The 26,168-nt window shown below is 36.8% G+C and overlaps 1 protein-coding gene across 1 annotated transcript in view; it reads right to left on the bottom strand.

The window, feature by feature from the left end:
• Positions 1-842: 842 nt before the first annotated feature.
• HELRODRAFT_156562 (hypothetical protein) overlaps positions 843-26,168 on the bottom strand; it is a gene marked incomplete at both ends in the record, with an annotated part of 25,701 nt that continues 375 nt past the window's right edge. The window contains 52 exons of the mRNA XM_009014827.1: positions 843-922; positions 1,123-1,222; positions 1,436-1,576; positions 1,874-2,014; positions 2,123-2,302; positions 2,547-2,763; positions 3,085-3,166; positions 3,315-3,515; positions 3,837-3,911; positions 4,285-4,384; positions 4,660-4,751; positions 4,872-4,939; positions 5,081-5,082; positions 5,154-5,207; positions 6,380-6,496; positions 6,850-6,963; positions 7,308-7,475; positions 7,566-7,745; positions 8,178-8,294; positions 8,633-8,701; positions 8,898-9,082; positions 9,616-9,748; positions 10,063-10,141; positions 10,728-10,843; positions 11,143-11,344; positions 11,681-11,835; positions 12,044-12,244; positions 12,346-12,430; positions 12,568-12,770; positions 13,031-13,135; positions 13,649-13,750; positions 14,384-14,446; positions 14,717-14,876; positions 15,108-15,174; positions 15,627-15,771; positions 16,238-16,369; positions 16,670-16,819; positions 17,001-17,096; positions 17,377-17,452; positions 17,856-18,034; positions 18,379-18,534; positions 18,736-18,843; positions 19,513-19,612; positions 19,809-19,984; positions 20,170-20,309; positions 20,572-20,669; positions 22,095-22,186; positions 22,435-22,594; positions 22,937-23,079; positions 23,259-23,312; positions 23,601-23,747; positions 25,827-26,097. Coding sequence (XP_009013075.1) covers positions 843-922; positions 1,123-1,222; positions 1,436-1,576; positions 1,874-2,014; positions 2,123-2,302; positions 2,547-2,763; positions 3,085-3,166; positions 3,315-3,515; positions 3,837-3,911; positions 4,285-4,384; positions 4,660-4,751; positions 4,872-4,939; positions 5,081-5,082; positions 5,154-5,207; positions 6,380-6,496; positions 6,850-6,963; positions 7,308-7,475; positions 7,566-7,745; positions 8,178-8,294; positions 8,633-8,701; positions 8,898-9,082; positions 9,616-9,748; positions 10,063-10,141; positions 10,728-10,843; positions 11,143-11,344; positions 11,681-11,835; positions 12,044-12,244; positions 12,346-12,430; positions 12,568-12,770; positions 13,031-13,135; positions 13,649-13,750; positions 14,384-14,446; positions 14,717-14,876; positions 15,108-15,174; positions 15,627-15,771; positions 16,238-16,369; positions 16,670-16,819; positions 17,001-17,096; positions 17,377-17,452; positions 17,856-18,034; positions 18,379-18,534; positions 18,736-18,843; positions 19,513-19,612; positions 19,809-19,984; positions 20,170-20,309; positions 20,572-20,669; positions 22,095-22,186; positions 22,435-22,594; positions 22,937-23,079; positions 23,259-23,312; positions 23,601-23,747; positions 25,827-26,097 — 6,577 coding nt within the window. The remainder of the gene's footprint in view (positions 923-1,122; positions 1,223-1,435; positions 1,577-1,873; positions 2,015-2,122; positions 2,303-2,546; positions 2,764-3,084; positions 3,167-3,314; positions 3,516-3,836; positions 3,912-4,284; positions 4,385-4,659; positions 4,752-4,871; positions 4,940-5,080; positions 5,083-5,153; positions 5,208-6,379; positions 6,497-6,849; positions 6,964-7,307; positions 7,476-7,565; positions 7,746-8,177; positions 8,295-8,632; positions 8,702-8,897; positions 9,083-9,615; positions 9,749-10,062; positions 10,142-10,727; positions 10,844-11,142; positions 11,345-11,680; positions 11,836-12,043; positions 12,245-12,345; positions 12,431-12,567; positions 12,771-13,030; positions 13,136-13,648; positions 13,751-14,383; positions 14,447-14,716; positions 14,877-15,107; positions 15,175-15,626; positions 15,772-16,237; positions 16,370-16,669; positions 16,820-17,000; positions 17,097-17,376; positions 17,453-17,855; positions 18,035-18,378; positions 18,535-18,735; positions 18,844-19,512; positions 19,613-19,808; positions 19,985-20,169; positions 20,310-20,571; positions 20,670-22,094; positions 22,187-22,434; positions 22,595-22,936; positions 23,080-23,258; positions 23,313-23,600; positions 23,748-25,826; positions 26,098-26,168) is intronic.

Raw genomic sequence — 26,168 nt, 5'->3', positions numbered from 1 at the left:
GACCATTCAGCATCTTGTCATGGTTGGGTGAAATTTTACATTTCAACACCTACCTTAAACTGTGGGTAGGTATTATATGTACACGCATATAAGCGTATGGACATATACACATACACATAAGACGTACGCACAAGAGTCCATTTAACCTGGAATGCCCCTATCATTTCATCGTGTTAGTAAAAGGAACTACGTGGAACTACTAGGAAATACGCGTCGTTATAGGTAGGTGTGGGTTGGATTTCATTTGACTCGTATGTACTCGGTCGAGATTTGAATGTAGATGTCTGTCAAATGTATCATCTGACAAATGAATCCTCTGCAAGGAGTATCTCATCTTCATAGTAATAATAAATTTCATCTTCCGGAAGGGGATGGTTACGAATGTCTGACTAATGACACATCGATGATGTTGTTTGCTGCTACAGGCGAGTAGTTTGGTGGTGTGATAATATTATAAAAAAAAAGAGCGATCGAACAATCGACAGTAACGATAGAAATACGGTAATATAATAGTACTTTATAACTTTATAATTCGCGGTAAGAACAAGAAGAAAAGCAAAATAAAAAAAAGACCTTAAAACATGGCGATCCTGCATTGTAATGAAACGAATGAGTGCAAACGAACAACAAGATGGAACAAGCAGCCAAGACGCTAACAATCAAATTCACACAAATAACTGTCGCGTATCTGCAGCGAACAAAATAATGTAAAAATTTGACAAATATTTAATTTAAGAAAATATGCAAACACAATAAGTCAGACAGACAAACAGACAAGAGTCAGACAGACAAGAGTCAGACAGACAGACAGACACAAGAACAATAACATTAAGGAAGATCAATCAGATAATAGGTGGGGGAATGGAAGGCATGGATGAAGTTGGAGACGTGGCAGCTGTCAAGTAACCAGCGACTCCTGAACCTTGTAATGTTTCAGTTAATTAATTAATCCAGTTAGTAATGCGTTCGTCTAGTTTGTGCTCAAAAAATTAAACCAACAATCTAATCGACCATGCAACCAATCATTCATCCAACCTACAAGCCAATCAAACCTCCAACCAATCAACAACTCAATCAATCAATCAATCAAATCAATCAATCAACCAACGACAAGCAATCTACCTGTTAGATACCCAGCACAAGGGTTGTCAGCGAGGAAGAGATCGTGTTTTTGGTCCTTGTAATCCTTCCAAATGACACTCTTCTCCAAAATATCCATTAACTGCAGTCACGTGCGACGGAGTGTGCGATGTAAGTGTGTGGGATTGTTGGCAGTTGGCAGTTTCATTTTTATATTTATGGAAAAATTTCATTTGAGGTTAGATTTACTGAAAAACAAATTAAAACAAATAAGCAATGAAATAAAAAATATTTGTTGCAGAACTATTTTGCGTAATCAATTCAACAAAACAATCAAAAAAAGAATGGAACCAACTTGCTCCGTGTATTTAGCATTCGTAAGTAGTGACTTGATGCCCTTGACGATTTGAGCTTTGACGGATGATGAATTATCCAATCCTTCGAGTCCAGTTTGTAGGTAGCCCAACAGAAATGGAATCATTTCTGCCTTCAGGATCTACATGGTTTTCATTAGGCGAGTAATTTTAAATAGTTACAATATCACTAAAACAATAATCTTTCTAGCGAAACGTCAATAACAAATGCGAGGTGGTTTTCATTTACGGAGATAGAGGCATATTATACATCTGTCCACTCGTCAACAAATCTATCTGTCCATCCAGCCATCTAACAATTATCGTCCGTACGTCCAATTTAATTTAACTCATCCGTTTACGCAAACATGAATGGATAGATTAAAGGGAATGAATGAGTGAATAAGTAAATGAATGAATGAACGAACGAATGAATGAACCTGTTCAATGAGATCATCGTCAGGACAGCTGAACATCTTCATGAGGGCATCACAGGCCACGCCAACAACGTCCCTCCTGCCCTTCATGGCCACTTTCATCGGCCGCATCGACTCAGTTTGGGACATCGATCGAATGCACACCTACGTGTAATGACCATTAGTATGAGTTGCAAACAAGCAGTGAATTATCCATGTTTAACTATACGGTTGTCAACAAAGAAACCACTTAAGCTCCTCCCACTGATTTACTTGGCTATTGGAGAGCTGTTGAACGATCTTCATGGCACTTGCTGGGACTGCATTTTGATTGGACAGCATGGAAGTGAACAGCTTAGGAATGTGACCCAGTTGGGGCACTTGATCCAACATGGACGACTGAACGTTCAAGAACAAAGTCAAGGCTGTTGTCACTGTTTCCAAACTTTCGCCCTGAAGTAACGAACGGAACGAATATTGTCAACAACTTAATGAAATGAATAACTGAAGATAAGAAGTGGAAACTCTAAAAAAATTTTGTTAAATGTTAATTTAACAAAATTGTTAAATGTTAAAATTAAATTGTTAATTGTTAAATGATAAAATAAACACGCCACATCTAAACACCATCAACGAAACATTAACACATTCAGTCACATGCATACGACACTTCGACGAACAGCAGCAACCGACTAACATCGATCTTCTCCATGGAGACCAGTTGAGTCCACTTCTCAAACAGCTCCACCATGAACTCCTTCGGCTTCCTGACCACCCACCCTGGATTGTTGATGAAGAGACGCAGGTAGACATCGCCGACGACCAACTCTCCCGTCTCAGAGGCGTACAGAGGTGTCATGGTCTCGTCTATAGTCCACTTCATTGTCGGATCATTCTTCTGCTGTCCGTAAAAACTGAGAAAGAAATTATTGTCGATTTTAGTTGAATTGTTAACAAGTTAGTTTGGGGTTTACAATACATATCTTGCAAAAAACTTACGTTGCAAAGACATTATAAAAATAAATTTGTGTGTATTTATTACCAACGACAAAACAAATGAAAAAAATACATCATTTAAATAATTTGAACACTGGAAAATGCAAACGCCAACGTAGTTAAAATTGACATATAAAATCAGGTACGGCAGATGAAAACGCAAAAAAAAACATAAGAAACATGACAAAAGAAGAAAACAGATGAAATACAAACACCATGGTAGATGAAAAGAGACTAACTCATCCTTCATGTCCCTGATGCTCCAACTGACTTTCGACCGCGCGTCCTCATTCCATATCAACTCTGGATTCTCGTGGGTCCCTGCATGAACGTGCTAACCAATTCATCAAGTGGTTGATAAATGTGAAAGATGGTCCTCACATAGAATGATAAGCTACAACTACAACACCAACAAATAATAGTAACAACATAAAAATAATGACAATAGTGATAACAACGAGCGGGCAACCTTCGAAGAGAGCAACGCTGGTTTCGGCAGACTCCCTCATGGCGTCCATGAAGATGTTGGGGAGGAACTTGAGGAGGATGATCCGGACCCGCGGACCAACCAACTTGTCGGCCATCATACGACTCATCAGGTCGGCTGCCTGCTCACGAACCTGACTCGATGTCGAATTGCAGAAGAGATGCAGAAGGTAGATGAGGCCCCCTGTTGGTTTTATATAAATTGCGCTACATAAATATATTTGATTGATTGATTGATTGATTGACTGATTGATTGACTGATTGCCTGATTGATTGACTGATTGATTGCCTGATTGATTGACTGATTAATGGATTGATTGATTGATTGAATGATTGATTGACTGATTAATTGACTGATTAATTGATTTGATGAGAACATTTTTTAACCATAGATTCAAAAACAAAATACTTTTTACAACAAACAAGAAACTACATCGCCATCAATATAAAATGTTAAATTATGAAAATGAAAAAAAAAATAAAAATCTGAAAATGTAACAAAGACCTTTGTTGATGATTTCCTTGAGTAACCTGGTGTTTGACGTCAGTGGATGCATAACTTGTAGGGTCAAGCAGTTGTCTGCAGTGCAAACATTTCTCAGGTTATTCATAATTCTTAATAAAAAAAATTAAAAGTTAATTTAATATAAACTTTGTTGAATCCTACCAAAACTGAGTAACAAAAACGACCTAAATTTTCAATAAAAATAATATTATAAAAGCTATTATAATATATTATAAAAATTATAAATTATAATTATATTATAATATTTAGAACTTTAATCGCAACAAAAAAATCACCACAACCACCACCGCCACCACCACCAACAACAACACAATAGACATCAACTGTTGCACAAAATCATCAACAGCAACAACATCAAAAACAACGACAACTGTAACGACGACGACGACAACAACATCTGGAGTATCAAGAAGAAAGTAGCACGAACGTTGCGGTAGGGACATGATGACGAGAAGCAGGTAGGACATGACTTGGGAGGCTGAGATGTCATTGACACAATCCTGGTTGGCCGTCACCAGAGATATCACCTGTGGTTGTTGCACATTTTCGCATTCATATCGTGCTTGTACTGTAACGATCACAGCTATTACTGCTAGTACTCATATCACAATAACTTCTACTGTTATCAACATTAATTTATTTTAATTTATTTTAATTTATTTATTTTCAAGCATTATTATTATTATTACGACTATTATAAAGACAAATACTGAGCATAAATAATGAAAAAATAACAATAGTGTAAAAACAACAGAAGTGACAACAATAGCAGGATGAAGTGACGAGAAGAAAGATGATCAACCTCGAGTGCATGTTGTTGGACCTTGGGGTAGCCATCCACCCTCAGCAGGGCAAACAACAGCTTGAAATGTCCAATGCACTGCATCTCTACACCTTTCAACCAACATTCACATTTATATCAATTTTACTCATATCAATTTTATTCATATCAATTTTATTCATATCAATTTCATATTTCTAAATTCATGTTTTTATTTATAATAGAAGGCTAACCTGGATTATTTTTGATGACGTTATGCAGTGCTTCTAAGGAGGCTTCAACATTTAAAATTCGTTCAACACTCGAATTTGTTGACGTTGGCGTTGTTGCTGGTGACGTTGCTGCTGCTGCTGCTGTTGAGGCTGTGGTTGGTGGTTTTGTTGCTGTTGTCGTCGCGATACCATTCATTTGCTGCTGTTGTTTTTGCAGCAATGCATCCAACGACTGCAAATACTTGGAGAGAAACGATTAATTAATAAGTAAATGAATAAATAGATGAATAATGTGACACAAACCTGAGCTTGCGATCCTAAGTAGTCTATCAAATCCATCGTGAAACTTTTGGCGTCCTGCAAATGTTGAAATATATTTGGTGTACGGAGAAGGAGCTCTGAGGTAGGTGAGGTAATGATTTTTAGCAATTAGTCTTGCGTTGCTGTGACCGGGTTCAAATACATGAGCAGTCTCGACTGACATTTGTAAGAAGCGTTGCTTCACGTCTGGTCAACAAAACTGCGTGTGGTAGTTGATGAATAAATAAACCATCACCATTACATATGGTTCAAGGATGTTCCATGTTAATAAACATGAATGTAAGTCGTTGTTGAGTGAAGTGTTGATATAAATGTTAACAGTTGCTAAGTAACATAACGTTACAAATTACAGCGCAATTAAATAACCAATGAACTTGTTAGGAAAGAAACTTTTGTTAAAGAATGAAACTTTTCAAGATGTTGATTGAACGCAACTCATCAAATTAACCAACCATCAATTAAATGATCTCATTGGTCAACAATAAGTTACTAATTGTACAATATTAGTAGAAGAGTTAACATGCCGTCATCCATGAAAATGTATATATAATGTCACCAGGGCAATCCATAAAATGTAACAGATATAAACTTGTCAAAAAAAATAATAATAATCCCGAAATACAAGACATTATTAATAATAATAATAATAAATAATAATAATAATAATAATAATAATAATAACAAACATCTCAACAACTAAACACCATCATTCACCACACAGGTGCAACTAACTCCTTAACCAACCATATCACTTTTTGGCTTCACAATTTAAATTATAAACAAATAAATATACATATATATATATATAATTGAATTATTTTGAAATTAAAATAATAAAATAAATCATTGATCAAGAAATTTAGGTCTATATGAATTAAATTATTCTCATCATCATCTTACACACGTTAAATTATGACCAATTTTAGAGAAGCAATTAAAACAAAAAGTGCAATATGATATAGCAAAATAGACAAACAAACACACACACAGACTCGCACGCACATAAGAACGCATACATCACACATACAAACACACACATATACATACACAAACAAACAAATTTACACACGCTATCAAATCTCAAAACATATAAAAACAAGCGAAGAAAGAACATGGAAGTAATCAAGCAAACATATGAACGTATATACAAACAAACATATATACAAACAAATATATATACAAACATTGATACAGACATACAAACATACATCAAGCATGAAAGTTGGTTGTTGATTGTATATCCTGACAAACACATCTCCAATGATCAGCTCCTTCTCATGCCTACTGAACTGGAATGTGCTGCCATACGTAGGGTCACACTCCCCCTGGTCCCATTAAGTAGGACACATTAATTAAGTCATCAATTAGGTCACATTAATGAGGCGGTATCATGCAACTAGGTCAAATGATGTCATTAGATCGTACCAGCACGTCTTTAGGTCACATTAATAATATCATATTCACCTTCACTCTATAAATCAGGTCGGGTCATATAGTTAGTAGCATGTAGTTAACATCAAGAAATATAAAAAGTTTATTTCAAGGTCGATATAAAATCGACCACAATGAAAGCAAGATCAAAAACAACACGAACGACAGCAACAACCACACCACCACAAACAACAACAACAAACAACAACAACAGCAACAGCAAAGACAACAACAGTACTTAACGTACAGTTCTGATTTGAAGTTGTTGCTGGTCAGTTAGATACTCAATGAGTTGCAGTCTGGTCTCATTGTTCCACACTAACATAGGGTTCTCTGTGTTTCTGTTCAGCAGCTTCAAGAGCTGGTGTGGTGGTGGTGGTGATGGTAGATGGTCATGTGGTGATGTTGAAGATGATTCAACGTACAGAAAATAATTTGCATCTATTGATTAACTCATTATAGCAATTGAAAACTTGAATAAATCATCAAAAATTAATTAATGTTGAATGAAAATTATAACAGATACTGTATTTAAAACCGACGCCATGTTAGTTTTTCTAACTTAAACATTTATGTGCAACGCTGTCATCATTATGACATCATCATGACTAACCATCACAACCATCATTATCGTATCACCACCCTCATCATCATCAATACAATATCATCACCATTCTCCTCTCATCATCATCGTCATCCACAAACCTCGGCAGACTGGTTGTCGGCCAGTTTGTTAGCGAGGTATGGGGTGAGCATGGAGGCCAGACACTTCTTGATGAACGGATTGCTGGGCGTGGCAAACTCACCCGACAGACAACCAGCCAATCGCGCGCAAGCATGAATTGCCAGTTTCGCAAGGTTGTTTTTTGTTTCCTAAATTTTTTCCACGTATTTCATTAAAATAGTATAGAATAGTTTCTTTTATTAAAAATTATCCCAAATTGTCAATCAAAATGAGATCACCTGCTGATTGGTTTCATCACTCTTGTTAACTCCACCCTCCTCCAGCGTGTAGTCGTATTCAAATAGGAAGAGAAGGAGGTGCCAGAGGACGCCAGCCTTCAGCATGTTGTCCTGCAGCGTGGCATCCACCGACAGCAGTGTTATGCACTCGGCAACGTGCTGGCACAATTTCGGAACATTCTGACGTTCAGGTAAGTCATTTCTCATTGAATAAATGCTGAAATTATTATAATTAAGATATATATATATATATATATATATATATATATATATATATATCCGTGCTCTAAATATGCAAAGCTGAGCCCACGCGCGATTTATACGCCAAAAACCATTGCATGAATGTACAATACAGTACGAACAAACCTGAGGTACCAACTAAAGAGGCAGCGTAGAGAAGAAAGACATTGTGAGGACATTTAAAAACCTCAGCTAGTAAAAAGAGAGCCTTTTACATCAAAATATGGAAAGAGCACAACACATACAGTAGCATAACAATATCGAGATTTCGAGTCACATTTATATTAATGGTAACAACATTGAGGCACAGTGTATCCCACACGTTACAAGCAATGAAGCAGAGTGGCACCATCAGAAGACAGCAGCACGTACATTGTAGTAGAGGATCCTCGTAACCTCCTGGACGATGGTAGGCAGTGCCAAGATACACGTTCGACATGCATCAAACTGCGCCGACACTCCGAAACATTGCACTATGTGGGTGCACACCTGGGTGTGAAAATGAATGATTGATTGAATGAATGAATGAATGAGTGAATGAATGAATGAGTGAATGAATGAATGACACAAATACTAACTCATACAATTCAAAATTCAGCGAAATTTTAATTTCATCGTCATCGTCATCATTACAATAACATTACTGAAATTAGGATCCTATTCATATCATTCCAAATGAAGCAACCGCAACGGCTGCCCAAATGAAGCAACCGCAACGGCTGCCCATACGACGACTTGTACGACATCGACCTCAACATGAACCCTGCAACGCGTCGCTGACCCAACATTTTAATTAACTGCTGAACATCAATCAAACTCGCCTGTACGGCCAGATCTTCGGGTTTTGAGGACCTGCTGATGACACCAACGCATCTCGAAAATGCATCGTGTAGGATCTGAAATCAAGTTCAATGAATATGTTAATTACATTGAAAACTATGAACAATTTCATCCACTTTTGTCAGTGTTGAAAGTTTTCACGTTAGGCGTCAGAGCGTATTCACCGATTGAATACAGTCAACACATTGACACATCTCACGTGAAGAGACCCCCAATGGCAGACCCACATTGGCAGACCCCGAACCAACCAACCTCGATTCCTCCCTCCCTCCTCAACTCCTCGGCATTGAGGGCCGAGCAGTTGACAGTGTGGTAGGAGAGTTGAGCAGCCGCGCTGAGGATGGGAGCCGACTTGGAGAAGAGGGCATCGTCCACTGACTCCAGCTGAATCGTTCGAATCAACATCGGGTAGCCGGCGTATTTGTAGGGCGCCAGAACTGAAAGAGAGATGTGGATGGAGAATGGAGAGTAAGGAGTGGTGTGAACAGGTGAGGTGGATACACGTTAGCTGTAAGTGTGACTGAAATGTCATTTATATGAAATGAATAATGTAAATGGTTATATAGACAAATAAAAATGATTTAAAAATTCACATCTTAAAGATGTACTAGCTCAAGAAAAATTGTTGTTGTTGAAATCCAGACGAAAATGTTCACTATCGATTTTTTAAAATTATACTTTTATCATCTCTCAGAGGTGTCAGCAGCATACGTAAGGCGCATGAATTAGGCATGAATCAATGTACCACACACATTGCACGTAATAGGCAGGAATCATTTGCATTCAAACCCTCTCACTGCCACAACACTGCCAAGCATCTCAACCATTAATACATCGCGTCACAAAAAATTTGATCCAAGACAAATAAGCTCTGCTGAAAAGAAAACACAACCAAACCATCTTGACAAAGATTTGACCAGACCCTGCAAAATGAAAGAAACTACAAGTACCAGAAGTAAGTAGCACTAACCATTCCTGAACCTCTCAAAGAGGATGGATTGGGACTTGAGGATGAGGACGATGTTCTCAGGGTTGGGACCGTCTGACAACTTCACTCGACTGCAAAGAAACTCGTACGCCTTGTTCACCTTCTCGAACATTTCCTGAAGAGTTGGGCGGACGGGTGTGACGATGAAAATAAACTTTCGTAGGTTTTTAAACTTAATTTGGTTTGCTCCAATAGAAAATCTTGAATCTTTAAAAAAGTAATGATAAAAAACAGAGAATAGTTATGATGTAATAACAGTGAAATATTTAGAAGACAAGTTCCGAGTCAACAGATACCTAAGAAATTCACATACAACTAATGTGTGTATATCATACACATACTGAAACATGTACAACATTGTGCACAAACAAACACGACCACTACATCACAAACACACACACACACGCACACACACGTCACGTGACCAACCCTTCCATCGGGATTCTTATCAGGGTGGTACTTGTGCGCTAGTCTGAAGTAGGCCTTCCTCACCACCGCCTCATCCAACCTGTCACCTTGGCAGCTGAGAGAGTGAGTGAAAAAGTGAATGAGTGAGCGAATGAGTGTGTAAGTGAGTGAGAGAATGAGTGAGCGAGTGATGTAATGATGAGATGGATTTGTTGATAATTTCAATTTTACGCGATTTTGAATGTTGTAGCACTTTTTTTTAAATTAATAATGCTTAATCAATGGTTGATGCTAAAGGCTCATCCGTTCCTTCATATATTTCTGTAGCAATCTAACCACACCAAGCCCAACGTTCTTTTCTACATCTGTCCAATAAACAAAGCAAATTCTCCTGGAATATAACATCCTCTCACTTCCACAACTACTTTTTTATTCATCCATCCATCTATCGCTTCATCGGTTTGTCTATTCACCCATTTCAACATCCATCCATCTATCCATTCATTCATTCATTCATTCATTCATTCATTCATTCATTCATTCATTCATTCATTCATTCATTCATTCATTCATTCATTCATTCATTCATTCATTCATTCATTCATTTGCCATTCATTCATTCATTGATTAATTCATTTGTCTACACAATCATACATTCATCTACACAACCATCCATGCACCCTGACTTCTTATCATGGAGATCGAGGTTGAGAGTCTCGAGAGCCTCATCGACAGACATGGATGGCGGCTTCTTCTCCACCTCCACCTTCCAGCATTTCAAGATGTCCTTCAGCAGACGGATCTGTTAAAACAATTTGTTTATTTAGTTTTTTTTATTTTTCTTTCTTTCTTTCTTTACTTTACTCTACAAACCCATCTTTATTTTATTTAGCAACCTTTTATTACTCTAACTTTCTATAAATATTTTTCCTTATTTTAACTCTTCCTTTAAAAATATTTAAAATAAAATAAATTAATAACTAAAATCCAGAGTTAATTAATAATAAAAAAAACCCAACATAGTAAACGAATTCGATAAATAGAGAAACACTCTCAGCATAGTAAATGAATAAGATAACTGGAAACGAAATCTCAACAGACCGGATCCATGATAGGCCAGTCAGGGAACCTGGCAGTGTCGCAGAGATGCCTCAGGTAATAGATACTGCAGAAGAGTTCGTTTTCAAGTTGGGGGTAGACGATGACGGGGATGGGACAGTATTGGTATAGGGCACGCGTGTTACTCAGCAGACGTGGAGAGAAGTCTCCTACGTGGGAAGCTATCCTCTCGATCATCAGGCGTCTGACGTGTGTGTGTGTGTGTGCGCGTGTGTATGTGTGTGTGCGCGTGTGTGAGCGTCTGTCGTTTGGTGCAAGTAATCAATAGCGACAGTTGTAATAAACAAGCTAATAGTAAGAAAATTGATAAAATTGAAAAAAAATAATATTTTGATGAATGGGACAAAGAAAAGACTTTAAGACCAAAAAAACAAACAGAAACAATTAGGTACATGATGCAATGACATAATCATTCCCATAAATACATATATTACATGACGTAAAAATGAACATTCAAGGACACTTCAATCAGCATGAAGAGTGAGTAGAGGAGAAGGAAACGAGTATTGAGAGGCATCACCTCATCTCCCTGCTCCAGATAGCTTCAGGTGTATCAAACTCCCCCAAGAAGATTTCAGCAAACTTCTCAGGCTCATAATTCTCCAGGTAACAAACCATGGCTTCAGGCAGCATGTGACCCAACACACTTTTCTGCATTATGTCTGAACTCGTTTTCTAAAATAAGTTTGGAAATTTTACGATTGCTTAGCTTATTAAAAAAAATTAATTTAATGAAAAATATGTTGTTAATGAACAGCAATTAATAGTCGGAAAAATGAATACCAGCAAGTTTAGCGATTAATAACGGATTGTCCAAACAATGACCAAATGATAAACAATCGAGCACGAACAACGTCGTATCGTAACACACAGGTCAACGAACCTCATCAGACCTGAAAGCCTGCTTCAAGTGCGTGTTCTTGAGCAACCTGGCAATAGGCAGTACATTGGATCCAGTGTACATGAGGATGAAGAAGAAGGCACCACTCAAGTACAATCGAGGCATGCACGGGTTCTCATCCATTATCAAGTACAATAAGGTGGCCACTTTCTCCACAAGTACTGGGTCAAAAGTCACTAACAACTGGATTCGGAGAATTTTTGAGTGAGAAATACAATTTGCAAGCAATATAAGCAGTTATCACACCATAGCAGAAAGAAGAAGAGCAGTGACCACAAACTGACCTGCACAATGTGTGGCAGACACGAGGGATCCGTCAAGAACCTTTTGATACGCGGTAGTGGTCGAATTATGCAGTTGTCTACATCTCTGAATGAAGAAGAACATTGAATAGAACTCAGTCGTGTTCTCAATACAAATTAAATTTATATGATCATTACATTTGTTTGTAGTACAAAAACAAACTACAATAATAAACTGTGATACAGAGAGAAAGAGAGGCAAACCTGCTTGGATAGAACTCAGCCATCTTGATGAACATGTTGAGTATGAGCGTTGCAAGGTCACTTTCATTGAGAACCGCCTGTCCAGTCGCCATGAATGTCCACTTCAGTTGGGGTGTGAGTTGGAGAGGTCTCCAGCCGTCCATTCCCTGCGCCCAGCATCGAGTTTTTGCCGTTATTATCCCTTCGGCCCAGAACTGTTTCATCTAAATATGGGAAGGCAATTTTAATATTAATGAATAAAAAGGTTGAAACGAGTGAAACTTTAAAAATCAATCACTCAAATGGATTGAAAAACTATGATGAGGAGAAAAATATTAACAATGCTGACGTTTAAAATCCTACAACAACAAACCGCCACACAAAACACAACGCCACACACCACACCACAAACCATAAAACACCCACACACACACAACACCACAAACCATAAAACACACACACACACACACACACAAGCACGAACCTCATCGAGACTGTAGGGACCGAGCCTCTCCTTGTCAGCCATGCCATAGTACCACTCCTTTTCACTCTCCCTCTGGCTGTTCGGGGTTGCCTCTATCACATTCGACTATGAATTTAATAATTTCCATTTTAATTTATTTTGGGATTTTCGCAAATTTTTAACTTAGTACGTGAAGCAAATGTATGATTCTTTCACTTTTTTGTGAATAAAATGGATTTAAAAAAAATTAAAAAAAAAAGGAACAAATTAAGCGGACATTTTCAATCAAACTGTATAGCCAGCAGAAAAAAAACAGACGAATTTTAAATTTAATAAAATAATCTTGACTGGCTGATAAAAAGAAACAAAAATTACTATCTATCTACTATCCGATTATGAAAAATTTCAAATAAGATCAGTGAATTATGAAAATGATGATGAAGATGATGAAAACCAGGCCAGTGATGAAGTTGGCGATGGTAAAGAGTTAATAGAGATGATGATTATAATGATGGCGGTAAAAAAGAAAAATGATATGAGTAATAAGAAATGATAATGAAAGTAATGACAAGAACGAGAAATGATAATGAAAGTAATAAAAATGAATTATGAAGGAAGCTGGAAAACAATGGAACAAACCTGCATAGGCACGACGGCCCTGTTAACGTGCAGGTGTGCCATTGTTAAGAGGTCCACCAAGATCTTCACACCATTCGCATCCATCACATCTTTAACGTTCCTCTGTTCGAAAATATATCAAAAAATGTTTTCTCAATGTTTCTTTATCTACTCTTCATCATCATCATCCTCTTCATCATCCCCTTTTTCATCATCATTTTTATCATCTTCGTCATCGTCCTCATTTATCAACCTTTTCATCATTATTTGCCCATTCGTCACCAACGAATGCAATTAAAATTATCAATACCAATAACATCATTACTGAATTTTATTATTAATAATTATTGTTAAACCTTATCCAATTAAAATTAAACCCAATTAAAATTATCAATACCAATAACATCATTACTGAATTTTATTATTAATAATTATTGTTAAACCTTATCCAATTAAAATTAAACCCAATTAAAATTATCAATACCAATAACATCATTACTGAATTTTATTATTAATAATTATTGTTAAACCTTATCCAATTAAAATTAAACCCAATTAAAATTATCAATACCAATAACATCGTTACAGAATTTTATTATTATTATTGTTAAACCATAACCGAATAAAAATATACATTTAAACGAAACAGAATGAAATGATTACCTCAAAAATATTATCAACCATCATAAATAATATCAGTATTATAAAAAAAATACTTTTAATATAAATATAATATAATACTTAGAAATAAAAAACCTTGTTGAGAAGGAGTTTGTTAATGAACATGATCAATCTGTCTCTTTCCAACCTGTCAACAGACTGTTAAAAGATGACTCCCAATTACTCCATTACGATGATGAAAATGATGATGAAATGGTGATGAATGAATAGTGATGGTGATGGATGAATAGTGAAAATGATAATGATATGGTGATGGATGAATAGCGATAGTGAATGATGAATGGTGAATTTATGAAATAAAAAAAAAAAAAAAAACAACGCCAGGAAATAAAATATTTGCCGGAAGTACAACCACCACTACAAACCTAAATGACCACACAACACCAGATCCGGCCAAGCAGATCTAACTCGTTCGAGCATTGTGACGATGAACTTGGTGTCATTGAATGGACCGATGTCTTGGTGACACCTGCCATAAACGATGGACATAGCCTGTAGACAGACTGCCTTCATCTGGATCTTCGAAGAGAGCAAGAAACGATGGTAGAGGTCGTTGAAGAATTCGTAACTGCGAAGTTAGTTAGATGAGATTTTGATTGCAAGCAGTAATGGTGAAATCTTTGAGGAGAGGGTGTCAAAAAGGAATAATTAGCAATAGTTTCATGGCTGCGTCACAAACGACAACCCAAACAACAACACAAACAACAATCCAAACAACAACACAAACAAACAGCAACAAGACAAACAACAACTCAAACAACAGCACAACTAGACAAACAGCAACAACACATCGACGTACGATTGAGTGATGTTGCTAGACTCCTCCTTCTCATCCTCCTCCAATAAAATCCTCAAATAATAGTTCCCTGATGAAATGAAAATAAAATTACTTCAAAAAATAATTATCTTCAATCAGGAAGCTTTTCATTGATTCTATAAAGCCAGCATTTTGATAACATTAATGACATTTATTTTTTGATTATTATTCATCGTATCTTTCCAAAATTTAAGACGAATTAGTAGAAGAACCCGTAGAAGAGCCAGCCATTCATTAAAATCTGACAATTAGCCACTATCTTCTATTACTTTTCATTCTTTACATGGGCGTCTAACAACCGCCAACCATCAGCTATAGCTGCACCAATGAACATAATTTACTCGCAATTAACTCAAACCAGCAGTAAATCCGTTAAAAAGCTAAACTATTATAGTTCCCAGCCTAGTTTTACTAATTATAATAATAAAGCTTATAGGAATGATCTCTCACTCATTTAGAATAATATAGAATAGAATAATAGCGAATAAGCCAGCAGCAAACCTATTTTAATTTCTTCGGCTAGCGATGGATATTGTACCTCACATTCCAGATGGTTCCAAGACACCACCCCACCACCTGACAACTCCTTGTCCACGTTAAACGAACGAATCTCGTCCTCCAGCGCCAAACGTAGCTCCTCCCTCGTCTAAATGTTATTAGTTAGATTTTTAGGTGATTATTTGTGATTGGATAGATTGGTTTTGTGAGATTGTTTATAATTGGATGGATCGGCTGTAGTGCGCACGTTTATGATTAGTCAGTTAATTCTGTTCGTGAATGTGATTGGCCGAGTGATTTTAGTGTGCCGGAATTTGATTGGTTAAATCGTTGTTACTTTATTTTGATTTGTTGAAATATCATTGACCTGTTGAGTAGTTGTTATATGCAAAGTTTTGATTGATTAAAAAATTTTGATACATACAACTAAAAAATATTGTGGCTAAAAAAAAAGGAAAAAAAATTTTGTAAATGCAATAACAAATTATAAGCGTTAGTTTCACATAATCAATAAGTTGGATAAATGGATATACTAATAATTAATAATGTAAAAAATGTAGAACCATATAGTCAAATAGCCAAAACCAAAAACATGTTAATAAACGAAAAGATACCTTATAATTCCATATTAGATTTGGTTTTGCATGATCTTTGTTGAATTGGTAATAGAACAGCTTCCAGTTGGCTTCAGGTTTGATCCTCTGCCTTCGCTTTCTCAGGACGACAACTTTATCTTGCTGGACTTGCTGGAGTTCAACCCATTCATGCTCATTCATCCATCCATACGTGTTTGTATGTTACGCTTACGTTACGGCAGAGATTATACGTCAAACACTAGCTAACTTGGCGCAAAATATTAACATTGCGATGTCTTCACCACTGAATTTTTTAAAGTGCATTTCCCTCATTAGCTGTTTGCCTAAACATTTACATACAATCACAGACATACATTGCAAATAAAATACATACAACCAGAGATACATACGCAGATACAAACGAACAAACCAAAAGTGCAATGTAAATACTCATAAACAAGAAGAACATACATTGTTTGATTCAATACCAAGTCTATTCTTCCAATGGACCAGGAGACCTTCGATGTGCTTCTCTATCTGCTTCAAATGAACGTTCTTCCTCTTCCTGATGTCTTGCTCCTGTTTCGTGGTGTAGAACCATTTGGCAACAAGTAGTAATATCTAAACAACAATTAAAACAAACATCCTATGCAACCAACGAACAAATACTTCAATGAATGAATGAATGAATGAATGAAAGAATGAATGAATGAATGCATGAATGAATGAATAAATGCATGAATGAATGAATGAATAAAACAAATAAATGAACTAATGCATGAATGCACGAATGAATTAAAACCTGTGCAAGTTTGAGGTTATCTCTAACGTTGATCCGATCGACATCATCATCAGGAACATCATCCTTGGAATCCAAGTAGGACAGCAAACCAACAGGCTGGGTGGGGAGAAAAGATCAAGAATATTACATCACTTATTATTATTTATAATTTAATTATTTATTAATAATATTTTTATCCTATATATTTTTTTAACATTTTCAATATTTGTAAAACAAAATAACACCATTCAATGAAACCTACCTACTAGCCAGGCAACCAACCAACCAATCAGCCAGCCAACCAATCAACAAACCAACCAGCTTACCAATCAACCAACAAACCAATCAACCAACAACCAACCAACCGAACAACCGACCGACCAACCAACCAGCCTACCATCATTCTTTTAAGCAGCGACATGGATGTTTCATGTCCTGTTATCCAGAGGCCAATTAGATGGCGACTCAGCTGTCTGTGTTGATGATAAAGATAAGATAATCATTATTTTTTTTTATTTTTTCTTAAATGATTTCAGAGTCATCATCTTCAATAACATAGTTAACATCTTTACTAATTATAATCACCAGAAACATCTTCCTCACAAAACCATTTCCAACACCATTCTAATCCACCATCATCCTAATCATCATCCTAATCATTATTCTAATCATCATCATCTTAATCATCATCCTAATCCATCATCATCCTAATCATCATCCTAATCCATCATCATCCTAATCATCATTCTAATCATCATCCTAATCCATCATCATTCTAATCATCATCCTAATCCATCATCCTAATCCATCATCCTAATCCATCATCCTAATCCATCATCATCCTAATCCATCATCATCCTAATCATCATAACTCACCTAACAGTGAGCATTCTGTTATCAGTGCTACTCGTGAAGAGGGCAGTGTGCAGATGTTTGGGCAGCGCGCCCTCAGCCAAGGAGAGGTCCTGCATTCTCAGCGACACCTCTGCATCCCCTTCCTCTATGATGGCCTTCATCACGAGGCCCGCTCCCTTCACAATGGCCAGAGAAGGGTGCTGGAATGTCGTCGAGTGGGTCGTTTGAGTTTTGGGGAAGGTTTGTTTAATGTTATGATAAACTTATTGTTATGATAAATCTATTGTTGTTATCATCAGTGTGAATCTATCTTCACAATGGTAAAAAAAATTAAAAGGCACGCAAGATTAACTACTCGCGTTGTCGAAATCAACTGGCAGCCATAATATTCAGAGTCATTATTTCGGTAAGAAGAAACTTATTTTAACCATCGACATCATTGCTATCACCATCTTCATCACCATAATCATTACAATCACCACAACGATCGTTACTATCATCATCATCATCGTACCACCTAACGACACTCATGACCACCACCAACTTGGAACAACTTGAAGATGGCCCTGCCATTGCTGGCAACCATCTCGAGGAGGGTATCAAAACAGGCCCCGTCTGTGGTCTCGCTGTAGGGGGCACACAGGGAGTACGTAAGGAAATCCAGCATGGCTGCTATCACGAGGGCCCCTGAACCCCTGTTCTGTATTAAAATGTTATGTGGAGATGTGTGTCTAGCTGAATGTTACCTGCTATTGCTTGTGGGATAATTTTGATGATGGCCAAAATGTTTATAGAAAAAAACAAAAATAACAATCATGATATAAAATGATACCCAAGACAATAAATATTGATATAATAATCAATACAGAGTCATAAAATTAGCAGCAGTGGACAAACGAACCACGTGACCAGTGAACATGTCCAGTAAACTTTCAAGAAACTTCTTCGACGAGAGGACAGCTGATTTGTTCAATTGCTCTTGTCGCAGGTCGTAGTTGTCGTGCATGGGCTGGTGCAGAGATGATGATGATGATGGGTAAAGAGTGAATGAAGATGACGATGGTGAATAAATAGTGAAGGAGTGAAAGTGATGAGTGAATAGTGAAGGAGTGAAGAGGACGATGAGTAAAGAGTGAAGGAGTGAAAATGATGGTTGAATAGTGAAAGAGTGAAGACGACGATGAGTAAAGAGGGAAGGAGTGAAGGTGATGATGATGAGTGAAGAGTGAAGGAATGAAAACGATGTGATGACGATGTTATATGACAATGATGTGATAATAGGTACTAACAATAATTTAACAATAGAATAATAAAGACTCTAGCGATTAGATTACAATAATAATAATAATAATAATGATGATGAAGCAGTGACAAAACTTAAAACCCAATTACCTAAACCTTGATACTTATTTCAATTTTCTTATTAAAGGTTCAAACACAATTCTCATATACTGACTGACCATCGCGAACATTGCCATGCCATGCCAACAGTCATCCATCATCAAAATAGTCACTGGCAACACCGCGCAATCATCATCATCATCGTCGTCGTCGTCCTCATCAACATTATTATTAATATTATTATTATCATCATCATCACCCTCATCATCATCATCATCATCGTTCTCTTCCTCCTCTCCACGTACAGACAAACAAACAGACAGACAGACAGACAGACCTGCATCAAGGAGCAGAGCATGTCGACAGCGGCGTGACTGACACCGAGGTCATTCCTCTTCAGCGCCTTCACCACTTTTATGCCCACCTTCTCTCTCATTCTGGTTGCAATGATGAGGATGTGATGATGAGGATGATGTGATGATGATGATGTGATGTGACGATAAGGATGCGATGATGTGATAATGAGGATGTGATGAGGAGGAGGAGGTTGAGATCCAATTGTTAAAATAAATTCCACACCATCTATCAACTTTTCATATAGTCATCTACTCATCCATCCTTCCATCAACCAACTGTGGAAGAGCTGTGAAAGCGGCAAATCCAGCTTTTGAAGCGACTAGTCGCCTCAGAGCATGTAGCTGAGCCTCTAAATCTTCCAACTCCATTGTCTTCACGTCACCTCCATTTGATTCCAGCAACGAAGATAACGCTCCGTTGATCAGACGCTCCTTATTCTCGGCAAATAAGGTCTGAATGTAATGCAAATGGTGATGTTGAGCGGTAGCTTATAATCGTGGAATCATTAATTTATTAAATCATTCATCATCATTCTTTCGTTCGTTCACTCATTCATCATTCATTCATTCATCCACTTATTCCATTAATCCATCCATTCACAGACAGGCAGACCAGTCACAATTGGGCAAGGACCTACCTCGGCAGTGACGGCATGCAGCAGACCACTGTAGGAGACGTTGCTGTTGAACCTGGACAAGACCTCGGTGGCCGTCATGCCCGGGGGAGGGTTCTGCAGGAACTTCAGGTGCTGGCTCTCCACCTCCTCGTCCACGGGAACTGTGAAGGGACCTTTCAAAACATTGATGTTGTTGTTGATGTTGTTGTTGTTACTAGGGACCTTTCAAAACATTAACGTTGTTGTTGTTGAAAGGCATTATCATCCTTATCAGTACAGGATATTAAATTAATTTAACAGACAGGAGAAATACGTGTAAATTTTTTTTAAGTTATAAATAATTCAACCCATAAAACCAATCACAGACATACATTGCAATCATCATGAACATAAACGCAAAACCAAAGCCCTTGTCCTCCTAACCAAGTCGATGTCCACGATTAGTGAATTTCATTTTGACATGCACATCCCTGTTTCCAGATGCCCTCACCCCATCCATCACTGAGGCCAGCAGAGCATCTCTGTGATGTAACGTGTCACGTGATGAGTTGGCGGGATAGCTCAGATGGTAGAGTGCTATGTAACGTGTTTTTATTGCGCGCTGAAGTGGTTCGAATTCGAAAGGATCACCATAAAATGATGCGGTACTGGAGCTCGCGTACAAACAGAGTAAGTGAGAAATGATTTGAAAGTGGCTCTGTGCCTGCTAGAGTTGTGTAAATCATAAAATGTAAATGATGTCGCGTTATATGTCCAGCAAAGCTATTACAATAATCACCTCGTGATTTTTTTCCATTGCTTTCTGTAACATTTTCCCACATTACCTCAAAATGAGATAACAACCACGTCAATAATTCATATTTTTTACACTATGGTTTCAGTTAATTCTTACACGCAACATTTTCTTCGCTAGTTTTAAACCTTCCATTCAATCGCGCACACATCTTTATTAGAGTATTTTCACTCTCTCCGAAGATTTATTCACATTTTTACACGGTTTTTACCTCCAACATAGTGTTCATTCATCTTTATAATTTTATATGATGGGCTCATTTGGTCCATTCATGCTTCATGTTTTTCCAGAAACTTTTTTCAACTTTTTGCATTGTGAAATTATCTAACTTTTTGTTTTTTACAATGTGAAATTACTTTTATTTATTTATTTATTTATTCGCTATCATCTGATGTGTCGTTAAGTTAATGCATTATTATTCAATGCTTTTCAATGGACTTATATTTTCAAATATCGTTGCACTGGAAGCCAGTGCTAACTTCATGATCACGTTCTTCATGATTGCCTTTTCATGTTATATGTATTTATTACGTAAAATAATCCCCATGATCTAGTGTGATATTAAGTTAATGCGTTATCGTTCAATTTTTTTTGATGTATATACCACTTCTTAATGAAAAAATACAATGTAAAGTGATTGGGTGTGAGGACATTTTTTCCCAATTCGTTCTTCTCCAAGAACATTAGCAACCCGCGGCACATGCAAATGAGTATTCGTGAGTGAGTGAGTGAGTGAGTGAGTGAGTGAGTGACATCAGTTGACGAAATGCAGAGATGCAGTTTGTGCCACAGTAAAATATAATAAAATATCCATCAGATGATGTGTAACACGAACTAAGATGATGTGAGATAATTGAACTCCAATGAAAAAAATTTATAAACTTCTTTAAAAATGATAATGTTACAAATATATTGCAAAACATATCCTGAAGCCATAAGTACTTACTGATGCTAAAAAAGAATGAAAACAAATGAAAATTTTGTGAAAGATTTGAGTCAATAATTTCAATGTGAATTTGATAAAATAACATAAGAGTTAATGAATCTAGGTTATATAAAACAAATGCAATCAACTACAACCACATAACAGCCGACCAAAAAACAGCCACACAAGCACCAACCACAACGAACCACACCAAGCCACACAGCTGACCTATCAGTGGATGTGTACGTTCTTATCTCTCCCTTTACATATTCAATGTTGAACTCTTGTGGGTTGCCTATCGGTCTGACTATTGAAAAAATCTGTCGGGGCCAATTTGTTGGTTAATTTGTTTTTTGACTAGATTTATTATGTTATTAGTTTAGTTATTATATGTCATTGCAGGCTTTGAAACGAAACAACAAACACAAATAAAATTTAAAAAAAAAACACACACACACACAATAACAACATCAACCCAAAAACAAAACAAACAACACCATCGCCGATACTGCTATCATCAACGACGACGACAACACCACCACCAACGACAAAAACAACGACGACAGACATCACAGAGAGGCTTGCACGTGATGATGTTGTACGTGGCCGGGTCCCTCTCAACGAGACACGTCTCAGTGAGGCAGAGGGTTCTCCTCGTTGCCCCCTCCACCCTCAAGGTCTTCTTCTGCACCGTGAACTCAGCACAGGATGTCAATGCCTCGTCAGTGCTGTCGGTGGTGGTGTGGTGGTAGTGGTGGTGTGGTGGCGGTGGTGTGGTAGTGGTGGTGGTTTTTGACGTGAAACATTGTACTTGAATGCACTGCAAGACAATAAATAAGATCTAACCGTAACAAAAACAACGAACAACTGATCATATCTAACAAGCCAGCCAGCAGAAGAACATCCAACATCAATATAAAAAAAGCTACTAATATTCAACAAAAACTTAACAAAAGATTACAATATTCAACAAGCACCATCAACAAACAACAACTGCAACTATACTACAACAGCAACAAACAACCCAGCAACAACTTTGATCTACAAACAAAACCGACCGACCGACTAACCTGTACTTGCCAAACTTGTTGAGTTGAAATTGTTCTAGCGTGATGCCCTCCTTCTTAAGTCGGATGTGGACACCCACGTAGTTGGATGACGTCTCGAGGATGCTTTGGATCAGTTCGTCTCGCCTCTCAACTGAAAACATGTGCTGGATGGATGGATAGATGGATGGATGGATGGGTGGATGGATGGATGGATGGATGGGTGGAATGGATGTAGGGATGAGATGGACGTGTCGATAGATGAATGAACAGATGAGAGTATGAATGGATAGATGGATGTATGTGTCTAAATAAATGTGAGAGCAACACAACACCAACAACTGACCATTCGACCGAATCCTCCAGACATGATGACCAGACCCTTGTCATAATCGGAAACCTTCAAAAAATATTTCAACGTAAAAAAACATTCCGATCCAACGAATGTAAGCAATTATGCTATAATATTATACACAGGAGTACCAAGAGTAAAACAAGACACCTACAAAATTCACACCACGCCAAAAAATCATATACTAACAAAAAAAAACTATAAATACACTAGGAAAAATAAATACACAAATACAACATTATAAATGTAACTACACACAAATACACAAACAAATAAGCAAACAAACGAATACACAAACAAACGAACAACAACACAGGCAAACAAATAGATAAATACCAGAGAAATGCCCTCCATATCTTTGTAATCATACGAGCAGAATGTCTGACCAGAGCGTGGATTGATCTGGTCAAGTGAGCCTGGGTTGATCTCCAAACATGTTGACACCTTTCTGTCTGACCAGTGTTGTTTGTATGCTTGGTATCTCTGTTGAAACCGATTAATTAATTATTTAATTAATTTATTTATTCATTAATCGATTTATTTACTAATCAATCAATCACACAATTTCTCCATCAAATAATTAATTAATTAAATTATTTATTTATTTATTAATCTATCTATTAATCAATTCATTTAACAATAAACCAATGAAAAAATCAACCAACCAATCAAAAAGTCACCTACCAATTATTTAACTAAATAACCAACCAACCAATCAGCCCACTAATCAATCAATCAATCAATCAATCAATCAATCAATCAATCAATCAATCAATCAATCAATCAATCAATCAATCAATCAATCAATCAATCAATCAATCAATCAATCAATCAATCAATCAATCAATCAATCAATCAATCAATCAATCAATCAATCAATCAATCAATCAATCAATCAATCAATCAATCGATCAATCAATCAATCAATCAATCAATCAATCAACCAATCAACCAACCAACCAACCAATCAACCAACCAACCAACAAACCAATCAATCAATCAATCAATCAATCAACCAATCAATTAATCAACCAATTAATCAACCAGTCGATTGCAATCAACGAATCAACTGTCCAATCATTTAGTTAATCAATAAAAAACATAACCTGCTATAATAATTCAATCAGCTGAACTGTAAACATATTAACACAACGCCTATTCACAATCGAAAACTGCCCTACAAGTAATCGAGTGATAGGACTTCTTCAGCGTGCAACGTGCTATATGCAATGTCTATTGCATAATGTAAGAAAATGCTGTCTTTGTGTATGTAAGCCTGAGTGAGTGTATGTATGCCTGTATGCATGTATATGTGTATGCATGTATGTATGTATTTATGTATGCATGTATGTATGTACGGACCATTACATTCAAACTTGCATCATTTATTTGTATTTTCTGTTCTGGTGGCCATGCTCGATGAATTCCAATAAGAATTCTATCATGTTCAGACCGCTTCTTATCATTAAAATTTTTTAATTTTATGGAGCAAATAGAATTTCGTTTCGTTTCGTTTTGTATGTATGTACGTATGTGTGCGTGCGTGCGTATGAATGTATGAATGTTTGTATGTGTGTATGTAGATATGTACGTGTTTATGTGTGTGTGTGTGTGTGTGTGTTTGTGTGATACACTATTTTTATAACTACTTGACGTCATAATACCTGTTATTGATTTCATGCTTTTATTTTATATAAACAAGCAAAAAACAAATTCTCCTAGCTGAATTTGTACTCGCAAGCACACGAACCTACACACACACACACACACACACACACACACCACACACACACACACAACCAAACACGCACACACACGCACACACAAACTCACACACGCACACTGACACACACAAACACATTCACGCATCTATAAAACTTTATAATGTACAATGTACATACTATCAAAGGCACCATTAATTTCTTTCCACGTTTTAACATCTCTTAGAAAAAGCCCATATCAAAGCATTTTACACAAACAACAAACAACACATTTAAACAGACATTTGACTGCTTACAAATCTATGCATGCTTAATCATAAATGAATGAATGAATATGAATAAATAAATGAATGAAGGAATGAATGAATTAATTAATTAATTAATGAATAAATGGAGAAATCACATAGACATTAATTTTTATCCATACAACACCATTTCATATAATTGTCAATGACATTAACAAGGTGAACCTCACATCAAGTCATCAGAGTTACAAATCCATCAGAATTACAAATGTCATCAATCATTATTTCATAGTAAACCTTTATAAGTGACATCACAGAATGATATCATTATCACCATCATCATTCACATTAACATTACTAACTTTTATAGCATTACTGGAATATTCATCATCAATAATATAAACCTGATGAACCATTAAATAATGTCTACATGGAACACATCATCATATTGCTGTCATCATCACTGTCACATCAACAAAGATAACACAGAAAGACACATATAGACACATATAGACTTTTTTCTTATATAGACAGAGAGACACATACACACATGTACACAAACACACAAACAGAGACACAAACACAAACACACAGACCTTAGGCATGTAGTTCTTATCGGCAAACAAGCGATGAAACCTCAGTGCGTCTGTGAGCAGGTCGGATCTGTGGTCAGTTGAGAACCTCATTGTGTCAGTCTTCTTGTTGTTCTTCTTCATCATTATGCAGAACTCATTATTGGAGGATGGTGACCTGTCGTTGGGTTTTATGCTGATGAACTCCTCGTACGGCCACTGATTGGTTACCTCAAATGAGGTCGGGTTGTATGTTGTGATGCCCTTCGTGCCCACTGAAAATATTCTTTTGTATCTGTAAAGAGGATGATGATGAGAAAATAATATAAGATAGAGTTTCTCAATAATATGGTTTCTCTGGTTACC

This window comes from Helobdella robusta (genome assembly GCF_000326865.2).
Source record: "Helobdella robusta unplaced genomic scaffold HELROscaffold_14, whole genome shotgun sequence".
NCBI classification, from domain to species: Eukaryota; Metazoa; Annelida; class Clitellata; order Rhynchobdellida; family Glossiphoniidae; genus Helobdella; species Helobdella robusta.
This window is presented reverse-complemented; position numbering and strand designations above follow the sequence as displayed.